The sequence below is a fragment of the Macaca nemestrina genome, chromosome 5, assembly GCF_043159975.1.
Source record: "Macaca nemestrina isolate mMacNem1 chromosome 5, mMacNem.hap1, whole genome shotgun sequence".
Taxonomy (NCBI): domain Eukaryota; kingdom Metazoa; phylum Chordata; class Mammalia; order Primates; family Cercopithecidae; genus Macaca; species Macaca nemestrina.
In genome coordinates, this window is record NC_092129.1 from 66,037,510 (window position 1) to 66,059,199 (window position 21,690).

The 21,690-nt window shown below is 35.6% G+C and overlaps 1 protein-coding gene across 3 annotated transcripts in view; it reads left to right on the forward strand.

Annotated features, from left to right (window-relative positions):
* The window catches only part of LOC105488989 (syntaxin binding protein 5), a 196,167-nt gene that overhangs the window by 29,885 nt on the left and 144,592 nt on the right, over positions 1 to 21,690 (forward strand). For all 3 annotated transcript variants that reach the window (XR_011623431.1, XM_011753536.3, XM_011753538.3), the window contains exons 3-4: positions 2,379 to 2,460; positions 6,320 to 6,420. Coding sequence is in view for 2 of the 3 variants with exons in the window: in XM_011753536.3 (XP_011751838.1) it covers positions 2,379 to 2,460; positions 6,320 to 6,420 (183 nt within the window). In the remaining variant the exon portion in view is untranslated. The remainder of the gene's footprint in view (positions 1 to 2,378; positions 2,461 to 6,319; positions 6,421 to 21,690) is intronic.

Consider the following 21,690-nt stretch of genomic DNA (forward strand, 5'->3'; position numbering starts at 1 on the left):
ACTTCCTAAATTTATAGACATTTTTCATTCTCTTTGGAGAAAACATTGATTGACGCCCATGGCAATTTGAAATTTCAAAACCAGTAAGCTATTTCTTAAGAAAGCTCAAATTAATAGACCTGTTGCTTATTCTTTACTTACCAAGAATCAGTTTTTCTGTATTCCCAATGTTTTTATGTCTATTGTATTAGATATTCTAATCAGGTAAATCACCTTAATATTCTATAAAATGATGAAGTACAAATGTCAAAAGAGATATTTTTAAATAAACATCTAAGATGAAATGCATTTAAAAGACTTTATGAAAGTCAGTCACTTAAAATTTCCCTCCCGATTTGGTGTGGATACCTATAATGACTGAAAAAGAATAGTAAGACTGTATATGAATGCTGTACTTGTATTGTTTGACATTATCTTTGAAGTTCCATTTAAGAAGTTAAACTGGAAATCTTATACTTGGGTAGTGATAGCTATGTTTTACTCAAGAAAAACAACTCTGATTTTTAGTTAATAGATTCATACTTAAAGAAAATATCTTTGCCTAATATCAAAAGATTAGCAGTATTGTGTATGTTTTGTGATAAAATAATATGTAAGGTAAGTATAATTATTATGATTTTCTGCAGTAACTCACTTTCAAAAAAAATCAACTTATTCTTTGATCCCGATCTGGTCTCAAAAGAGAGGTTTGACATTCATGTAAAATGGGAATTATAAAATATGCTAATTTATGCCAGAAAGAATAATTTAGCTGAAGAGATTAGAATTAGACTCACTATACTGGGTAGAAGGGCAGGTTCTTTTTCTAAAGAAAGAAATGGGTGAACAGATACACAGATTTTTCTTTTTTATGGCCTGTCATGGTGTGATTTGCACATTGCCAATACTATTAATTTGAAATCTGGTTTCCTGCAGTTGTATTTGAGCAACTGGTATAGCAAAAATACTACTACTACTGTTACTACTACTGTTACTACTACTACTACTGCTACTACTACTGGCTGCTACTGCTACTACTATTATTACTACTAACAATAATTCTAGGTGTTTAAAGAGGAGGGTACTATGAGCTAAACATACTCAACCTGTTAATTTATAAAATTTATAATTAATTGCTAGTAATAAATAGAAAAAACTCTTGAAAATGAGTACCGTCTAGAAAATTTCTAGAAATCCAAAGGAAAAAATCATAGCAAATAGGAATTAAACCTATGGCACAATTGTTTTCATTAAGAACTTTGTGGCATGCATTACTAGAATACAGAAACAGACTGTACCTGAATGTGAATTTATATACCGGCAACTATAATTTATTAAATCCCACCAAATTTTATTTTTACATTTTGCTTTTTACTTTAGGGTAATATTTAATAACTGGCAAAATGAGATTAGTTTACAGCTGATTAAAATGACTGCCTTCTTATTTCAAGTTTATGAAGGTAAAATGCATATAACAGTGCCTGACACATAGTGAGTTCTACAAATGTACAGTTTTTTTTTTCTGTTCTGTTTTGATGTTTTTACTCAGCGTGCTTTACTAATTTAGAGTGTAGACTCTGGAGCCAGAATGCTTCTTTATATTCTATTTTCGCTACTTCTAGTTGTGTGACTTGAGGCAGGTTACTTAATTTCTTTGTACTTCAGTTTCCTTATCTGTTTAAATGGGGGAAGATAACATATTCTTCATGAGTTATGAGGATTAAATGAGTTGATATAAATAACATTTTCATAATGCCTAACACGTGGAAAATGTTATATAAATATTTGCTGTTATTATTGTATGCCAATTCATTTTAATCAGTATCCATGCCTGTTGTAAAAGATGGACACATTCATTTGGTGAAACAAAATCATGTGTCAATTAGAAACATAGTTATGTAGTTCTTCATTATATTTTTAGCCTTACTTAAAAATTACACGGCAGAAATGAAAAATGACAGTAAAAATGTTACTGTTCCGAAAAGCAATATTCCAAAATGACATTTGCCTACTTTTCAGATTTGTTTGCTGATTACAGCAAAATTGGACGTTCTGTAGATCCAATCACCTTTGTCGTCTTTTTGTTATTTTAAGATGAAGAAAATAATTTGGGCCAGCATAAAATGTGTTACCTATATATTATCTTGTTTTAATATGTTGCTGATGTTAATAATTCATTTTCTTCTAATTTGCTTATTTTGTTTAAACCTGTAATCTCTGAGACTTTTCAACAGAAACTATTAGATGGATGTGTAACAAACCTAGCTCTAAATCTCAACTTCAGTAAATAGCCTGTATTGAAAATGAGGTCATTGGAATATTTATCAGCCTATTATATAATTTACCAGTTTCAAAAAACCAAACAAATACCATAAACTCCTTAATGGAATTAATTACAGCTTTGGTCGTCCAGGAGTAGAATGTTATTGCCAGCATGACAGTGGAGCTGCAGTAATCCAGCTCCAGTTCCTGATTAATGAGGTTAGTGAATTGTTTTAATCATTTCTACTTATATCTAAAGTAGGGCCACATCTAGTCTCTCAGATGTCTTACATGCGTTCACATTTATTTAAATATTTGAACAAAAATTAATTTATAATCAGAAATAGTAATTCATTTTAAAGCAGCGTCATGAACAGTTACATAAATAATGTAAAATGTTTTCTCAAGACAATGTTGTAAACTAAATGGCCTAAGGTAAACGTTTTTGGTAAAACATGCTGCATTTAAATTTTAAGGGATATTGAATGCTGGGTAACATAGAAATCTATATTAAAATATTTTTTAAAAGATTGAGCTTATTACAAATCAAAGAATGTGCTTCTTTAATGAATTGCTTTGAAATACAACCAAGAAACCAACATTCATTCATTAGAAAGTAGTTACTGCCCAGAGTTCTTAATTAACACACAAATATGTCAGTTGCTTTAAGTAATTGACATTGCCTTTCCTTTTGAAAGTATGGAAGGAGCTAGAGAAAACAGCATTTTATCAGCATAGGAAACACGGTTTTTGCATATTTTAAGAACATAGGAGCAGCTCTGAGAATAGATGTTTACTGCAAGTATTGATAGGGAAAACTGGTCGTAGAAGGAAGAAAGAGAAATTGCTTCAGAAAAGGCTCTGATCTCCTTAAATATGAGGATAGATTGTGGACATTAGTTTAGTCCATAAACCCTTAGGCTCCGTGGAATAATTTCTTAAATGTATGTGAGAGAAAATAAATTCCTGAATACCTATGGCTTTTGATAAATGTTTTATTCATACCAGAGGATTTAAGAAAGGCATCCTGGGTATAAAAAGATAATTATGACAACATGAAAACCTCCATAAAACTGTAATCCAAATAATTTGCAATTGTCTAGATTTTTCAAGGTCAGCGGATGTGTTTTTAAAACCTTCAGTATCCTGTATAGAAGTGTATATCAGGCATTTTAAAATGTTAAATTTTTAAAAATTACAATGTAGAAAGTTGTTGAAGCCATATATGAAGACTCAGATTATTTTTCCTCTTTTAAAGAATGTTTTATTATGGAATCATTATACTCATGGTTAAGTTTAAAAATAGTTTCAGAGAGAGCTTGTGTACCCTTTTAGCTTCTCTCAGTAGTAAAATTTTATATAACAATAATACAATAGCAAACCAGGAAAATGACATCAAAACAATACTATTAACTAGACTATAGACCTTTATTTAGATTCTCCAGTTCATATATGGACTCATTTGTGTGTTTGTGTGTGTAGTTCAATTTTATCACATGTACAGATGTATGTAAGAATCACATCAAGATACAGGTCAGTTCCCTCAGCACTAAGGGAAGGAATTCCCTCAGAAATAAAGAAGTGCCTTCAATACTAAGGGAATCCTTTTGTAATTGAATTCCTGCTCACCCTCAGTCCCTGGCAACTATTAACCTGTTTTCTCTCTCTCTCTCTCTCTTTTTTTTTTTTTTTTTTTAAGATGGAGTCTCACACTGTCACCCAGGCTGGAGTGCAATGGTGTGGTCTTGACTCACTGCAGCCTCCGCCTCCCGGGTTCAAATGATTCTCCCGCCTCAGCCTCCTAAGTAGATGGGACTACAGGCGCATGCCACCACACCCAGCTAATTTTTGTATTTTTAGTAGAGACAGGGTTTCACTGTGTTGGCAAGGCTGGTCTCTTAACTCCTGACCTTGTGATCTGCCTGCCTCAGTCTCCCAAAGTACTGGGATTATAGGCGTGAGCCACCATGCCTGTCCTGTTCTTCATTTTTATACTTGTGTTAAGATTATTTTTTAAGCAACACTTGAGCCAATGTTAATAAAATACGGCAGATCATTTACTGTAGACCTAAATTTTAGAAATCTTAAATTTGTGCTGTTTTTATTCATATTAAGTATTCTTTTTCTCTTCAATAAGATTGATCATAGACTTCTTTGGAAGGGCCATTTTTTTTTTTTGACCTGCTTAAATGTTAAATTATAAATACATAAAGGTAGTTTTTTTTGGTTTGTTTTAAAAAGTGGAAATCTGACAATTAGGTGGACCTGTTTGCCTTCAGATTTGGAAAACTATATACTATATAGGTGAAGGAGCCACCATAAGAGGAGGTTAGTTGTTATTGCTATTTTGGCTCTATGTCTTCTCTTCTTCCTGGAGATTTTGAGATGCGGTAAACATATTAAGAAAGAGGGTGACATGGCCTTTTATTTGATGAAAATAAGAAAGAGCAGTACAAATCTTTGACACCCTAAGTATTTTGAGTTTCTCTACTTCAAAGTGATCTAGATAAGACAATGCTTTTAGTGAAATGGAGAGAATGTGGACTTTATGTATTTCTGCTTTCCAGTTGTCATGTCCTATCAACAGAAGTTACACACTAGGGTAGCCCTCATAGAATTTTGAAGACGGAAAGGAGTTGGAGAGAGAATATAAATCTTGTCTTGGTAGCTGTTTTAATTCTTCTGAGTAGATGAGAAACTCTTATTTTGAAAGAGGGAGACTTTACAATTTCTTACAATAACTAAAAGATTGGTCTTGCAAATCTTTTTTGAAATTAATGTAAATTCGGCATGTTACATCTCTTGTCTTACTCTTCTCTCAGTTCTTGATGATAGATTTCTAACTCCTTTGAAGAAAAGCATTCAGATGTCTTAATAAATCAGCTCTAGTCTAGAGAGTCTTAATTTTATTCACAATTGTCACATTGCATTTACAATTTTATATCAGTATCATCTCTAGAGGTTTTTCAAAGTATACTTGCATAGATCTTTGGTCTGTGTCTTCAGCCATTTTCTGTTGCTATAACTGAACACCTGAGTCTGGGTAATTTATAAAGAAAGAAGTTTATTTATTTAACTTTTGATTCTGGAGGCTGGGAAGTCCAAGATTGAGCAGCTGCATCTGGCTGACTTCTGGTGAGGGCCTCATGCTGCCTCATAACATGGTAAAGAAGCAGAAAGGGAAGCTCGTGCATGCCAGGAGAGCAAAGAGGTCACCCTCACTTTATAACAACTCACTAGCAAAAGAACTAATCCAGTCCTGTGAGGGAAGGAACTCCCTCCCTACCTGGAGACTGCATTAAACCCTTCACAGAGGCAGATCTTTTATGACACAAATGAGGGATGGTTCACCACCTCTCAACACCACTTCACTGGCAATTACACTTCAACATGATGTGTTTTGGCATTGCAAACCACATCTAAACCATAGCACTCTGGAAATTCTGATTTGTTGGGTTTGGGTGAGAATGAGCCACTTAAATGATTCTCAAATACTGCCAGGCTTTTTCTTCCCTATAAATAATAATATTTAGTTGTATCAGACATTTTAACATTCTAAATTAGTCAGATTTCAAACCTTCAGACATGGATATTACAGTGTGCCAAATGCTATGTTTATTTTCCATACCATTCTAATGGTAGAATTATGATCTGAGCATAGTACTTCCATAAGGATTTGTCTTAAGCCAAATGAAATGAGGATGTTACTTCATATCATATTTTGCTCTGCTAATCAAGGAGGTATGTATAATAGTTAACAAAGTAACTTACAGTCTGATCTCTAATGTTAAATAACTGGATGTTAACCATACTATTCCACTAGATCCTAGTATACTTTCGGCTTATGAGATACTAAATTATACTTTAAATTATTGAAGAAGTTAATTTATTTACGTACATGTAATACACATGCACTTTTTACATCTGCTGTTTTGAATTTGAGGCAAATGTTTCTTAGATCTAAATCTGCTGGCAGAAAGTTTTGAAATTTGGGAAGGAGATATTTCTGGCAGCTATTGAGTAGGCTTCATGTTTATAAAATGTATTATATATGAAATGTATTATTTTTGATTTTAAGGGAGCTCTTGTGAGTGCCTTGGCTGATGACACCTTACACTTATGGAATTTGCGTCAGAAGAGGCCTGCCATACTACATTCGCTTAAATTTTGCCGAGAAAGGTAAGAATTCTCCCAGTTATCCTATGTATAGGATATTTACTATTATGATATTTTCTTGAATTTCAGTCTTTGATTTTTTTGTGTGTGATGGACCTTATGCACAATCTAAAAACTAATTCAAAAACTTCAGAGGATATACTGAAAAGCAAGATTCCTTTTAGATCCATCTTACTTTCTTCAGGCAACCACATAAGTTTCTTTTGTGTCCTTGTGGAAGGATTTACAGGGTATATATAAAAGAAAAAAATCTCTGTATATCTCCTCTGCTTTTTTTTTTTTTTTTTTTGCATAAAAGGGAAACTGTTACATACTCTTCCTGTAACTTGTTTTTACTTAACATATCCCATAGATTGGCTCATATCAGCACATTTAAATCTTCCTGAATCATTTTCATAACTGCATAGTATTCATTTTACTCTGTTGTGATGTTATGTTACATATATGTCTTTGTCTACATATACAGGTCTATCCATAAGATAAATTTGTAGAAGTAGATTAGCTTGGTCATAGAAATTTCTTCTAATATGACTTATGAATTTGGGGCTTTGATTGGAAAAACTTTTTCACCCTTATTTTATTAGCCATTGTCCTCTATATGTTTTTGTAGTACTCTTTTTTTTTTTTTTTTTTGAGGCATAGTCTTGCTCTGCCATGATCTGGGCTCACTGCAGCCTCTACCCGCCTGGTTCAAGCAATTCTCATGCCTCAGCCTCCTGAGTGGCTGAGACTAGAGCGTGTACCACAACACCCGGCTAATTTTTGTATTTTTAGTAGAGACAGGGTTTTGCCATGTTGGCCAGGCTGGTCTTGAACTCTGACCTCAAGTGATCTGCCCTCCTCAGCCTCCCAAAGAGCCAGGATTACAGGCATGAGCCACCATGCCTGGCCTTTCTAGTACTCTTAAAGTTTTACTTTTTATACTTAATCTTTGATTTATATAGAATTTATTTTGGTATGAAATATGAGTAAGGATATAGTCCCCTCAATAATTTGAGAGACATACATTGTTATTTTATATACACGTGTGGTTGTATATATGTATATAATATGTAGTTAACATTAAAAGCACAATCTTTTTTTATGTATTTTGAGGAAATTTTTAAAATTTTGAATCTTATAGGAATACCAAAAGGGAAATACTTGATTCTTTTATTTTAATTTCTAAGGAAAAGTTGATTTTCTTAAGCAGCTACTTTTTTCCAGTCAAGTTTTAGTTTTTAATGTCTAAAATTTTGATTAAAACCTGTTGACAATAAAGGCGGAAGAAGAGAATGTGAGAACAATATAGTTATAACAACTGTAATAACAGTAGAGGTAAGAAGTGTGAACTTAAAGTAGAGGAAGGAAACCTGTGAGTTCTAGGGCTTTATCTTAGACTCTCTTATTTGATTCTCATGACATCTTATGGAATTAGTGAGAAACATGATTTGGGAGAAACGATACTTGGAATAAGGCAAAGGGTAAAAAGCAGCATAGAGACTAGAGAGTTGGGAGATGTAAGGAAAAATAGGTATAATCACAGCTAAGTCATGACGAGGTAACTGGTGACTTTTTTGACATAGTAAGTACTGAGTAAGTATTTGATTGTTAAACAGAAAATGAGATATCTTAAAGTTTGTAGTAGTAGTCTTAGGTCTGTCTCTCTATTTCTAACTCTTACTGTATTATGATACCCAAAACAGGGAACTATATCACATTTCTTTGATTTTAACATGCACAGTTTTTAAATTAATAGACTTTATTTTTAGAACAGTTTTAGATTTATAGAATAATTGAGCAGATACTACAGAGAATTTCCATATACCTCGTATACCACCCTCATTCCCCTAACTCATCCCCCCCATGGTGTTCTCTGATATTAACATGCATTAATGTGGTTTGTTACAATTAAAGAACCAAAATTGATACATTGTTGTTAACTAATGTTCATAATATATTAAGGTTCACTATTTGTGTTGAACAATTGTATGTATTTTGATAAATGTGTAATGTCATGTATCTACCATTACAGTGTCACATGGAATAGTTTCACTGACCTAAAAACCAGTGTGTGTCACCTGTTTATTCATACTCTTTCTCTAATCCTGAACCCCTGTCAGCCACTGATCTGATCTGTTTCCTGTCTCTGTAGTTTTTGCTTTTTCCAAAATGTCATATGTAGCCATGTGTTGCATAATGATGTTACCCTCAGTGACGATTGCATATATGATGATGGTCCCAAAAGATTATAATGGAGCTGAAATACTCCTATAGCTTAGGGATGTTATAGCTGTCATAACATCATAACATCTTAGTGCAATACATTATTCACGTGTTTGTAGTAATACCAGTATAAACTAACCTATTGTGCTACCAATTCTCTAAAAGTGTAGCACATATAATTGTGTACAGTACATATTTGATAATGATAATCAATTACTATGTTACTGTCTTATATATTAGAATATACATTTTATTACTGTTTTAGAGTTTATTTCTTCCACTTATTTAAGAAAAACAGCCTCAGGCAGGTCCTTCAGGAAATATTCCAGAAGGCATTGTTATCATACTGCAGACCTTCCAGCGGGACAAGATCTAGAGGTGGAAGACAATGAGATTGATGATCCTGATCCTGTGTAGGCCTAGGCTAATGTGTGTGTTTGTGTCTTAGTTTTTTTTTTTTTTTAAAGTTTAAAAAGTAAAAGTAAAAAAAAAATTTTAAAAAGCTTATGGAATAAAGAGATAAAGAAAAATATTTTTAATAGTTTTACAACGTGTAAGTGAAGGGTTATTATAAAAGAGTCAAAAAGTTAAAACATTTAAAATGTTTATGAAGTAAAAAGTTTACAGTAAGCTAAGGTTGATTTATTATTGAAGAAATAAATTTTTAAAAATAAATTTAGTCTGGGCTAAGTGTCCAGTGTTTATAAAGTCTACACTAGGGTGCAGTAATGTCCTAGGCCTTCACAGTCACTTACCACTCACTGAACTCACCCAGAGCAACTTCCATTCCTGCAAGCTCCATTCATGATAACTGCCCTCTAGAGGTGTACTATTTTTTAATCTATTATACTACATTTTTACTGTACCTTTTTATGTTTAGATACACAGATGCTTAACCTTTGTGTTACAGTTGGCTACAGTATTCAATATGTAGTACATAGTAACATGCTTTCCAGGTTTCTAGCTTAGGAGCAAGAGGCTGTACTATACAGCCTATCTAGGTTTGTGTAAGTACGTTCCATGATGTTCACACAATGTTGAATTCACCTGCTGATGGGTTTCTTAGAACATAGCCATCTGTACGTGACACATGACTGTAGTTGGAATCCTACGTACAGCATGTAGCTTTTTTAGACTGTCTTCTTTCACTGAGCAATATGCATTTAATGTTACTGGTCTTGACTAGTCTTGTGGCTTGCTAAATCATTTCTTTTTATCAGGAAATCTCTTTTACAGATGTGACAGTTCGTACTTCCATTCACCGATTGAAGGATATCTTGGTTTTTGCTTTTGTTGGCCATTATGAATAAAGCTGTTATAAATATTCACATGCAGACTTTTTGTGGATGTACATTTTCAACACAATTGGATACCTGGGAGTGCTATTGCTGGATCATATGCTGGGCTATCTTTGGCTTTGTGAAAAACTGCCAAGCTGTCTTCCTTAATGGCTATACTATTTTGCATTCTCACTAGCATTGAGTAAGAGATCCTTTTGCTCCATATCCTTACTAACATTTAGTATTGCCAGTTTATGGTTGTTAGCCATTTTAATATGTGTGTAGTGTTACCTCATTGTTACTTCAATTTGCAGTTCCGTAGTGACACATGATATGGGTTATCTTTTCATATTCTTCTTTGTTTCATATGCTGCTTTGGTGAGTTGTCCAGATTTTTTGCCCATTTTTAAATTGGGCTGTTTGTTTCTTATTGATAAGTTTTAATAATTCTTCGTATGTTTTGGGTACCTTTATCAGATAGCTGTTTTACAAATACTTTGTCCTAGTCTGTGACTTTTACTTTTATTCACTGCACAGTGTCTTTGTAGAGCAGATATTTCGTATTAAGTTTAGCGTATTAATTTTTCTTTCAGAGATTACACTTCGGTTGTTTGTCTCTAAACATTCATCACCAAACTCAAGATCACTACCTAGATTTCCTCCTGTGTTATGTTGTAGAAGTTTTAGAGTTTTGCATTTTACATTTAGATCTACGATCCATGTTGATTTAAATTTTTTGAAATACGTAAGTTCTGGGTCTAGAATTTTTTTTTTCCTTTTTTTTTTTCTTTTTGCGTATGATTGTCCAGTTCTTCCAGCACCATTTGTTGAAAAGATTATCTGTTTCCCATTGAATTGTGTTTGCTCCTTTATCAGAGAGCAATTTACTGTATTTAAGTAGATCTATTTCTGGTTCTCTATTCTGTTTAAGATAGATCAGTTGATCTATTTGTTATTTTTCTAATACAATCAGCTTTTTGTATCTATGGGATCCACATCTGGATTCAACCATAAGCAGACTGAAAATATTTGGGGGAAAAATAAAAAGATAATACAAATAAAAATACAAGATAACAATGATTTACTTAGCATTTAAATTGTATTAAGTATTAGAAGTAATTAAGAGATTATTTAATGTGCATAGGCTACATGCAGATACTGTACAGTTTTATATAAGAGACTTGAGCGTTATTGCATTTTGGTATCTGAGGGGGTTCTGTAACCAATCCCCCACAGATATGGAGGGATGACTGTATACATTGACTTGATTACTGTAGTTTTATAGCAAATCTTGAAGATGGGTAGTGTTAGCCCTCCGACTTTGGTCTTCTTCTTCAGTATTATGTTGGCTATTGTGGGTTTTATGCCTTTTCATATGAACTTTAAAAATCAGTTTGTCAGTAGCCACACAGTAGCTTGCTGGGATTTTGATTTGGCTGTTTGAAAGAGGACTATTGACTTTAGCATTTACTTATTTGGTATTTTTAACGTTTTTACTTCTCTGAAATTATAATGTTTTTGTTAATGAATGGTGTCTTATAATTAATTGAAAATGTTTTGTGAATTTTATTAATGCTAAATAAAAATAATGGCATGCCCTAGAGTCAATAGCATTTAGAGTCAGTAAAATATAGTATTTGATGATTTTGAAATTACATGAAATGACAGTTTGTAATTAATTTGAAGCATTTGTAGTTGACTTTCTGATAGTTTTATGACCTACCAGTGGTTTTCCTTCAACACTTTGAAGTTGTTATTCCACGATTTTCTGCCCTCCTTTTTGTTTTTATGAGAAATTAGTGGTTATTTGATGAGTCCTATTCTCTGGCTGCTTTCAAAATTATCACTTTATCTTTGGTTTTTAGCACTTTGACAATGATATGTGTAGCTATTATTTTCTTCATATTTATACTGCTTGAGGTTTGCTGAGCTGCTGCTTGCCTTTTTTTTTTTTTTTTTTTTTTTTGAGAGAGGGAATCTTGGTCTGTTGGGAGTTCAGTGGCATGATCTTGGCTCACTGCAACCTCCACCTCCTGGGTTCAGGTGATTCTCCTGAGCCTCACAAGTAGCTGGGATTACAGGTGCCCACCACCATGCCTGGCTAATTTTTGTTTGAATTGAAGGCGCTAGCTCCAAATACTGTCACAGTCTTGGGTACTGGGGGTTAGGACTTCACCATATAATTGAGGAGGGCAGCACACAATTCAGCTGTAAAAGAAAAGTAGGCTAAAACCAACTAGGATGCAAGATGTAATTTTTTTTAAACCAGCAAACAAAAGAAAAAGTAAATATATTTTGAAAGTTGAGTAAAAACATACAATTTTAAATATCCTCCTTAATTAGCATGTAGCTTGTCGTGCCAATTGCCAGGCTCAGCTCAGGGATTTGTCTGCTGTATAATTTTTATCACAGGGACTAATTTGCCAATAGTAGTGGCTATAGCATCTCAATCTTCTGTAGCCTGAAAGGAATTGGTAGCAGCAGTATGTCATAGTAGAATACTGGGGGTGTGGACTTTACTTACCCATCCTCTGTTACAGATTGAATTGTTTTCCCAAAAAAAGATAATTTTGAAGTCCTAACTCCTGGTGCCTATGAATGTGACCTTAGTTAGAAATGGGGTCTTTGCAGATGTAGTCAAGTTAATATGAGATTATGAAGGTGAAGGTGAAGACTAATCTGGTGTCCACATAAGAAGAGGTGAAGAGACACAGACACAGAAACTCAGAGAATACCACGTGATGGAGGAGGTAGAAGCTGAGTGATGCAACTGTAAGCCAAGGAATGCAAAGGATAGCTGCCAATACCAGCAACTAGGGGAGAAGCATGTAACAGATTCTCCCCTAGAGCCCTCAGAGAGGGCAGCACCTTGCTGACACCTTGATCTCAGACTTCTTGCCTCCATAACTGTGAGATAATAAATTTCTGTTGTTTTAAGCCACCCATGCTGTGGTGATTTGTTTTGGCAGCTCTGGGAAACACATATCACCTTTGTTTCTTTTCCTTGATATTGGTGAGCCTCGTTAATATGTGCCATTGGGTTTATACATGTAGAAGAGGGGTTCTTTGCTCCCATAGAAACTGAGAATTTGATAAGTAAAACAGAATATGCTCCATTTAGCTTATATCTTGTTTTTTCCTTTAAAGAAGTTTAAATAGGAGCAAGTCTTGGGTTGATAAGCAGCTACAACTATCTTCTAGTCTTTTTTCATCACCATGAGTTAGTATGACCAGTATTCTCAACCATGTTAAGTTTTTGCATAAGTTTATAACTAACGATATGTGAAACATTTTAAGACTGAAAACTAAATTATATGTGGACTTTCCTATTTAGAACCTAGTATTATCGTCTAATATTTATACATCTTGATTTAATATAATGCTTTATTGTTTGTAAAACCTTTTCACATAAATATTTATTCTCAGGGGTTAAGAAAATTTCCCTTAGTGAAATTTTATAGAATATTTTCCCCTGTAAGTATGTTAAACACCCGAAAAGCTGAATCTTAATATTAAAGTTAATATATTTCTAAAGACATACGTTTTTTCTTTATTCTGATACTCTGATTTACAGTTTCTATATGACTTATTATTTGATGATAGATGCATCATTGTTTAGAGAATAACATAAGTATGCTTTCATTCTAAAGTAATGAAAGGGAAGGAAAATTATCATATGAAATACATTAATAATCAAGATTTTATAACTTAAATATCAATGGAGAATTCATGTTCAAAGTCCTCTCATGGAAAAACACAACCGTATGACAAATGAAGTTAATCTGTTCAGATTCCAGCACAGCAAAAGGAGATTTTGTGCTTATAATGTACGGTAGCAATGAGTTGCCACCCTAGCATCAGATTTTCCCAGTATCATAAATACATTTATATAGAAACAAAAACTCATTTATTACATTACACTCTTATTTCATTATTTTATTACAATACTGCGCTTTGCATATTTATAAAGCTTGTAATTTGCTCGGTATCCACATAAATAGGGTATAACCTTAGACAGTTGTAAAAGAGTGTTTGGCTGACTACCAGCTGCCAAAGTATCTATACAGGTCTTAATACAATTTTGAATTAACTAATTGCACATGTTAAACAAGGAAAAAATTAATCACAATATTGAAACAAAGACCTAGAATTATAGTTTCTCTGGTAATCACATAATATTATCAAAATACTTTTCTTTGAAAGCAGCTTAATGAAAAGTGTACAGACATTAGATATGAGAGTGATTTGATGGGATGAAATTAAGGAGTAGAACGTAGGCATGAAATGGTGCCCAATTCTGTTGGGAAAATGTGGGATCTACTACTCTGGACATAATTCTGATCTACAAAGAGAATTGGTTGGTGATATGGAAATGAAGAGTCATCTTGGAAATTCTAGGTATAGAGTATCACGTATTCAAGCAAAATTTTAAAATAAAAGAAAAATTAATATTCAGAGGAAAGACAGTTACGATTTGATAACTTTGAAACTGTTAAAGGAAAGACATTCAGGCAGTATTGGATCACTTCCTAGAATAAAATTATCCATAGTAAGGAGTCTCTTTGAATACCTCTACCCTTTTCCTTGTCAGAATTTCTTCTACAATTCTGCATCTTTTAATTTGTTTCAGTATTGTGATTAATTTTGTCCTCGTTTAACATGTGCAATTAGTTAATTTAAAATCTTCATTACACTTAGATAGATTTTTAGGGGGCTGGTACTCAGCAAAACACTCTTTTACAACTTCCTGACAAGGAATTTCTTCTGTCAAGGAAAAGGGGAGATATATTTAAAGAGACTGTTCTCTTTCCAAAAGGGCCTTACAAGGTACTTAAGGTGTAAAAAGATTATATAAAAAGACATTAAAAGATTATGTGGAAGGAGAAGGTTTATAACCAAAGGCAAATAAAAGAGTACTTAGCTCGGCTGGGTGCGGTGGCTCAAACCTATAATCCCAGCACTTTGGGAGGCCAAGTTGGGCAGATCACCTGAGGTCAGGAGTTCAAGACCAGCCTGGCCAACATGGCAAGACCCCGTCTCTACTAAATATACAAAAATTAGCCGGGCATGGTACTGGACACATGTAATCCCAGCTACTTGGGAGGCTGAGGCAGGGAGAATTGCTTGAGCCCGGGAAGTGGAGGTTGCAGTGAGGTGAGATCATGCCACTGCACTCCAGCCTGGGCGACAAAGTGAGACTCCATCTCAAAAAAAAAAAAAAAAAAAAAAAAAATTAGCTCTGCCAGTGAACCAATGAACAGAATGAGCTATTTATTAATGCATGAATAGCTTACATTAGAGAGATGCAAATATATATTACAATATGAGTGAATATCATTTTAGAGGTTTATATGAGAACATATGATGAAATAATTGAGTTTCTTTTTTTTTTTAAAGAAGACAAAAGTCAGTCATCAGGAAAATGGAGACTAAAACAACAACTACTCATTAGAATGGCTAAAATGTTAGTTAGATTGTGATGCAACTGGAGCTTCTTATAACTTACTGATGTGAGTTTTAAGTGTTGTAGTCATTTCAGAAGTTTCTTGGGCAGTATTCACATCCTTCATGACCCAACAATTTTACTCCTAAACATATGCCTGTGGTAGGCAGAATTATAAGATGGGCCCCAAGGTATCTACCCCTTGATGTACACATACCTACTGCTTGTTAATTAATCAAACACTTATCTCGGTGAAGACATTTTTCCAGATGTATTTCAGTTCCCAAATCAGTTGACCTTAAAATACAAAGTTGATCCTCCGTAGGCCTGACAAGCAGGTGAGCACTTAAGAGACTGGGTTTTTCCTGTCAAAAGGCTCAGAGTGTGAGAAGGATACAGTGGACAGGAATTCTTCCTTGCCGGCCTCGAAGATGGAGGGGGCCATGTAGGAATACCAGTGGCCTCTAGGAGCGTACCCGCTGACAGACAGCAGGGAGACAGGGATTTAGTCCCACATCCACAGATGCTGAATTCAGCTAGCAACCTGAATGAGCTTGGAAGCACATTCTTTCCCAACATTTCCAGAAAGGGATGCAGGAATGCAGCATGGCTGAAATGTGGATTTTAGCCTTGTAAGTCCTTGAGCAGAGAACCTATTAAGTGTCTGGACCTCTAACCTACAGAAATAATAAATGGGTATTCTTTTAAGCCATTACATTTGTGATACTTTGTTACAAATCGGTAAAAAACATTATACCTGGTATTAGTTTGGTACCTGGAAGTGGAATACTACTGTAACAAATATCTAAAAATGTGGAAGTCACTTTGGAACTTGGCAGTGAGTAGAAGCTAGAAGAATTTTGAAGAATAGAATAGAAAAGCATATATTGCCCAGAACAAGCTGTTTGTAGGACTCAGTACTTGATTCTCTTGCTAGGAAGAGGCTGGAGAAGGTGGTTCCTTGTTGTATAGTGGGAGAACAGAATTGTCCCCTATACAATATGTAAGTGATTAACTTGGATATTTAGCTGAAGAGATTTCTAAGGAAAGTGTTGAGAGTGCGAGCTGATTCTTTTTCTTTCTGCTTCATAGTAAAATGCAAACGGAGAGAGAGAAATTGAGTGAAGAACTTTTAAGGGAACCAGGACTTGACAATTTGGGGAATTCCTACTGTGATGCAGCTGGCAAAAGAGAGATTGTTTCCGAAAGTGTGGCACAGAGAAAAATGTGAGAGTGTGACTGTATAATTTCTTACTAAAAACCCCTTAAAGATCAAAAGGTCAGAACATTCAGTCACACAAAGGGCCCCTTTTAAGAGATTAAGAGATTAATGGTGTACCCCACAGATCTTTTCAAGAAACCAGAGAATCTAGAAAGTTTAAAAGTACCATCCCACAGGCATTTCAGCAGGAGCCAAAATAGAGAAAAGGTTCTCTGAAAAAAGATTCGTGAGTGTGACTTTTGTCTAATGGAGTAAAACCCAATAAAATTTATTTAAGACCTGTAAGTTTCTTGAGAAAATTGCATCAGTAGACACATTGCCAGCTTGGACTGAAAGGGACAGAGAGAGTGCAAAATAAAAGGAAGCTGTAGCCAGAAGCAGGCTGATAAAAGAACTCAGCTGGCAAGTAAGTGGTAACTTACATGGAAAAGGAACAATGATTAAGAGAGTAGAGCTTAGACCCACAGAGAATTACTCCCTGGCCTTGAATCCTAACTAAGAAAAATCCACCATTTGCCAAAACTAATTTCAAGACTGTTATGGACTAATAAACTCTTTTTTACCTTCCACTTTCTCTCAGTTCCAATGAGAATTTCTATACAGTCAGCCTTTCGTATCTGTAGGTTGTATATCCCTGGACTCAACCGACTATGGCTTGAAAATATTTGGGGAAAATACAAATTAAAAAACATAGTATATTTGCATTGCACTTACATCGTATTGGCATTATAAGTAATCTGGAGATGATTTAAATATATGGGAAGATTTGTGTAGATTATATGAGGGACTGAATATCTTTGGATTTTGGTATTCAAGGGGCTCCTGGAACCAATTCCCCATGGATGCCAAGGAAGAACAGTAACCTATATCCATCCCACCTCTGAATGCTGGGTGGGTTTGGGGGCAGATAATTTGTTTCTTTGGTTACTCTAGGACAGAGAAATTCAAAGAAAAATTATATCCCATTGTTGGATGTATCATGATAGTTCTACTGTTTAATTGATATGTAACTTATTAATATCAATTTTTATATCTATTCTCCCTACTTTATTTTTAACTTCTTGAGTTTAAAATCAAAATTCATTTATTTGCTTAAGAATAAATGCTTTAGGAGAATCGCTTGAACCTGGGAGTCAGAGGTTGCAGCGAGCCAAGATCGCACCATTACACACTAACCTCGGCAACAAGAGTGAAATCCTGTCTTAAAAAAAAAAAAAAAAAAAAAAGAAGACTGAATAGGAACAGCTCCAATCTGCAGCTCCCAGTGAGATCGACACAGAAGGGAGGTGATTTCTGCATTTCCAACAGAGGTACCCAGCTCATCTCATTGGGACTGGTTAGGCAGTGGGTGAAGCCCACAGAAAGCAAGCCGGAGCAGTGTGGGGCGTTGCCGCACCCAGGAAGCAGAAGCGGTTGGGAAACTCCCTGCCATAGCCAGGGGAAGCCATGAGGAATGGTGCATTTCAAATGGTCCAGATACTATGTTTTTCCCAAAGTGTTCACAACCCACAGACCAGGAGATTCCCTCAGGTGCCTACGCCACCAGGGCCTTGGGTTTCCAGCACAAAACTGGCCAGCCATTTGGGCAGATACTGAGCTAGCTGTAGGAGTTTTTTTTTTTTTTTTTTATACCCCAGTGGTGCCTGGAATGCCAGCAAGACAGAATTGTTCACTCCACAGGGGGCTGAAGCCAGGGAGCCAGGTGGTCTGTCTCAGCAGATCCCACCCCCGTGGAGCCTAGCCAGACTGCCTCTCTAGATTTCTCCTCTCTGGGCAGGGCATCTCTGAAAGAAAGGCCACAGCCCCAGTCAGGGTCTTATAGATAAAACTCCCATCTCCCTGCGACAGAACACCTGGGGAGAGGGGCAGCTGTGGGCACAGCTTCAGCAGACTTAAGCCTGCCGGCTCTGAAAAGAGCATCAGATCTCCCAGCACAGCACTCAAGTTCTGCTAAGGGACAGACTGTCTCCTCAAATGGATCCCTGACCCCCATGTAACCTGACTGGGAGACACCTCATACAGGAGAGTTTCAGCTGGCGTCTGGCGGGTACCCCTTCTGGGACGAAGCATCCAGAGGAAGGAACAGGCAGTGATCTTTGCTGTTCTACGGCCTCTGTTGGTGATACCCAGTCAAACAGGGTCTGGAGTACACCTCCAGCAAACTCCAGCAGACCTGCAGCCTGACTGTTAGAAGGAAAACTAACAAACAGAAAGGAATAGCATCAACATCAAGAAAAAAGGCATCCACACAGAAACCTCACCTTAAGGTTACCAACATCAAAGACCAAAGATAGATAAATCAACAAAGATGAGGAAACTCCAGCGTAAAAAGGCTGAAAATTCCAAAAACCAAAATGCCTCTTCTCCAAAGGATCACAACTCCTCGCCAGCAAGGGAACAAAACTGGATGGAGAATGAGTTTGAGGAATTGACAGAAGTAGGGTTCAGAAGGTGGATAATAACAAACTCCTCCAAGCTAAAGGAACATGTTCTAACCCAATGCAGGGAAGCTAAGAACCTTGAAAAAAGGTTAGAGGAATTGCTCACTAGAATAACCAGTTTAGAGAAGAACATAAATGACCTGATGAAGCTGAAAAACACAGCATGAAGACTTCATGAAGCATACACAAGTATCAATAGCCAAATTGATCAAGCAGAAGAAAGGATATCAGGGATTGAAGATCAACTTATAAGAAATAAAGTATGACAACAAGATTAGAAAAAAAGAATGAAAAGGAATGCACAAAGCCTCTAAGAAATGTGGAACTGTGTGAAAAGACCAAACCTGTGTTGGGTCGGTGTACCTGAAAGTGATGGGGAGAGTGGAACCATGTGGAAAAACACTGTTCAGGATATTATCCAGAAGAACTTCCCCAACTTAGCAAGACAGGCCAACATTCAAATTCAGGAAATTCAAAGAACACCACAAAGATACTCCTCAAGAAGAGCAACCCCAAGACACATAATCATCAGATTCACCAAGGTTGAAATGAAGAAAAAATGTTAAGGGCAACCAGAGAGAAAGATGGGGTTACCCACAAAGGGAAGCCCAAAATACTAACAGTGGATCTCTCTGCAGAAACCCTACCAACCAGATGACAGTGGGGGCAATATTCAACATTCTTAAAAGAATTTTCAACCCAGAATTTCATATCCAGCCAAACTAAGATTCATAAGTGAAAGAGAAATAAAATCCTTTACAGACAAGCAAATGCTGAAAGATTTTGTTACCACCAGGCCTGCCTTACAAGAGCTCCTGAAGGAAGCACTAAATATGGAAAGGAGAAACCAGTACCAGCCACTGCAAAAACATAATAAATATTAAAAGACCATCAACACTATGAAGAAACTGCATTAACTAATGGGCAAAATAACCAGCTGGCATCATAATGACAGGATCAGATTCACAAATAACAATACTAACCTTAAATATAAATGGGCTAAATGCCCCAATTAAAAGACACAGACTAGAAAATTGGATAAAGAGTCAAGACCCAACAGGAGACCCATTTCACGTGCAAAGATACACATAGGCTCAAAATAAAGGGATGGAGGAATATTTGTCAAGCAAATGGAAAGTAAAAGAATAAAAATAAAAAAAGCAGGGATTGCAGTCCTGGTCTCTTATAAAACAGACTTTAAGCCAAAAACTATCAGAAAATGTAAAGAAGAGCATTACATACGTAATGGTAAAGGGATCAACACAAATATCTAACTATCCTAAATATATATGCACCCAATACAGAAGCACCCAGATTCATAAAGCAAGTTCTTAGAGACCTGCAAAGAGACTTAGACTCCCACACAATAATGGTGGGAGACTTTAACACCCCGATGTCAATATTAGACAGAAAATTAACAAGGATATTCAGGACTTGAACTCAGCTCTGGATCAAGCAGATGTAATAGACATCTACAGAACTCTCCACCCCAAATCAACAGAATGTCCATTCCTCTCAGCACCACGTCTCACTTATTGTAAAATTGACCACATAATTGGAAGTAAAACACTCATCAGCAAATGCAAAAAATGGAAATCACAACAGTCTCTCAGACCAAGACCACAGTGCAATCAAAGTAGAACTCAGGATTAAGAAACTCACTCAAAACTTCAAAACTACATGGAAACTGAACAACCTGCTCCTGAATGACTACTGAGTAAATAACGAAATTAAAGCAGAAATAAGTTATTTGAAGCCAATGAGAACAAAGACACAACATACCAGAATCTCTAGGACACAGCTAAATCAGTGTTTAGAGGGAAATTTGTAGCACTAAATGCCCAAAGGAGAAAGCAGGAAAGGTCTAAAATTGACACCCTGACATCACACTTTTAAAAACTAGAAAAGCGAGAGCAAATAAATTCAAAAGCTAGCAGAAGACAAGAAATAACTAAGATCAGAGTAGAACTGAAGGAGATAGAGACATGAAAAAGCCTTCAAAAAATCAATGAATCCAGGAGCTGGTTTTTTGAAAAGATTAACAAAATATACCACTAATAAAGAAGAAAAGGGAGAAGAATCAAATGGACACAGTAAAAAATGGTAAAGGGGATATCACCCCTGATCCCACAGAAATATAAACTACTATCAGAGAATACTATAAACACCTCTATGGAAATAAAGTAGAAAATCTAGAAGAAATGGATAAATTCCTGGACACATACACTCTCCGAAGACTAAACCAGGAAGCAGTCGAATCCCCGAGTAGACCAATAACAAGTTCTGAAATTGAGGCAGTAATTAATAGCCTACCAACCAAAGAAAAGCCCAGGACCAGACAGATTCACAGCCGAATCGTACCAGAGGCACAAAGAGGAGCTGGTACCTTTCCTTCTGAAACTATTCCAAAAACTATTTTTTCTATTGCTTTTTCCAAGCAATAGAAAAAGAGGGACTCCTTCCTAACTTATTTCATGAGGCCAGCCATCACCCTGATACCAAAACCTTGCAGAGACACAACAAAAAAAGAAAGTTTCAGTACAGTATTCCTGATGAACATTGATGTGAAAATCCTCAATAAAATACTGGCAAACCGAATCCAGCAGCACATCAAAAAGCATATCCACCACGATCAAATTGGCTTCATCCCTGGGATGCAAGGCTGGTTCAACATACACAAAT